General features: G+C 48.5%; 1 protein-coding gene across 1 annotated transcript in view; it reads left to right on the top strand.

Moving 5' to 3' along the window:
- LOC122547832 (glutathione S-transferase theta-1-like) overlaps positions 1–1,243 on the top strand; it is a 3,941-nt gene extending 2,698 nt beyond the window's left edge. Inside the window, exon 2 of the mRNA XM_043686408.1 lies at positions 940–1,243. Within this exon, the coding sequence (XP_043542343.1) occupies positions 940–1,143 (204 nt within the window). The 3' untranslated portion in view covers positions 1,144–1,243. The remainder of the gene's footprint in view (positions 1–939) is intronic.
- The last annotated feature ends 339 nt before the right edge of the window (positions 1,244–1,582 follow it).

Genomic DNA, 1,582 nt, shown 5'->3' with positions numbered 1-1,582 from the left:
TGTGAAACTTGAAAGGGTTCAGAAAAGATTTACAAGGATGTTGCCAGGGTTGGAGGACTTGAGCTACAGGGAGAGGCTGAACAGGCTGGGGCTGTTTTCCCTGGAGTGTCGGAGGCTGAGGGGTGACCTTATAGAGAGGTTTACAAAATTATGAAGGAAATGGATAGGATAAATAGGCAAAGTCTTTTCCCTGGGGTCGGGGAGTCCAGAACTAGAGGGCATAGGTTTAGGGTGAGAGGGGAAAGATATAAAAGAGACCTGAGGGGCAAACTTTTTCACACAGAGGGTGGTACGTGTATGGAATGAGCTGCCAGAGGATGTGGTGGAGGCTGGTACAATTGCAACATTTAAGAGGCATTTGGATGGGTATATGAATAGGAAGGGTTTGGAGGGATATGGGCCGCGTGCTGGCAGGTGGGACTAGATTGGGTTGGGATATCTGGTCGGTATGGACCGAAGGGTCTGTTTCCATGCTGTACATCTCTATGACTCTACAATTCATTCTGAAATTCGGTTCTTAAATTTGAACAGAGGAAACTGTAAAGGTTGAAACAGATGAAGTGTCAGGAAGGACAATGGCAGGAATTGTCCCCTCTTGCCTATTCTTCCTTCCTGCTCCTCGGATAGTGCCTGACCCGCTGGGCTTGCCCAGCACCACTCTAATCTTGACTCTGAGCTCCAGCATCTGCAGTACCCACTTCCATCCATTCTTCAACCCAGCCAGCCCAGTCTGTTTTCACAGACATTACACTGGGCACTGGCTCCCAACATGAAAGGGGACCTGGTGGCAAATCCATTTCACCCTCGGCCACTGGTTTATGTCGCTCTCGAATTTCTCATTCTCATTCTCTGGTAGATTCCTCAGCGAAAGTGTCTCCTTCGAATCTCTCAGCCTAGACTTTGGCTTTTAGTTTTGTTATCTTCTCCTTGTCCCTGCAGCCTGTGGGAACAGGCCTCGACCCCCTGGAAGGTCGCCCCAAGCTGATGGAATGGCGTGAGCGAGTCAAGCGTGACGTGGGCAAGGAGCTGTTCGATGAGGCCCACGAGAAGCTGATGAAGTGTATGGATTTAATAAATGCCCTGGACCGTAACGCTCCTGCAATACAGCAGTTCCTGAATCAAGTGCAGAAGAAATTCAAATGAAGGAGTTGGTGAGTCGAAAAGTCGACCAAGCTAACTGCGGGTTGGCTAATACCCTCCAGTATCACCTACAATCAAATAAACTGCCCGAAACAATGAGAAATGAGGCTCCTGTGTGTTGCTAATTCACCTTTAACTCACACTTTACTCATCATTATCTCTCTTCCCTGACAGTGCCAACATTTGTGTAAGTAATCTGAGGTAATTATCGACACAGGCACTTCCGTTTGGGAAGGAGGTCTTATACAGAACAATGCGGGATGACCCAATAACAACAGACAGTATTCCTCAAGGCTCTGACAGGGCGTTATAGGAACAAGGAGCAGAAAAAAGGCCATTCAGCCCATCGAGGCTCTCAAAGGGCAGAACATTTTACAAATCGAAGGCGACCTGCATCATGGCCTTGGCAGGGTCAGGTTCAGTGTGGAAGCCCACTGCTCCT

This window comes from Chiloscyllium plagiosum, unplaced genomic scaffold, assembly GCF_004010195.1.
Source record: "Chiloscyllium plagiosum isolate BGI_BamShark_2017 unplaced genomic scaffold, ASM401019v2 scaf_10798, whole genome shotgun sequence".
In the NCBI taxonomy this organism is placed as follows: Eukaryota; Metazoa; Chordata; class Chondrichthyes; order Orectolobiformes; family Hemiscylliidae; genus Chiloscyllium; species Chiloscyllium plagiosum.
Note: the sequence above shows the minus strand (reverse complement) of the source record. Positions and strands in the feature narration are given on the sequence as shown.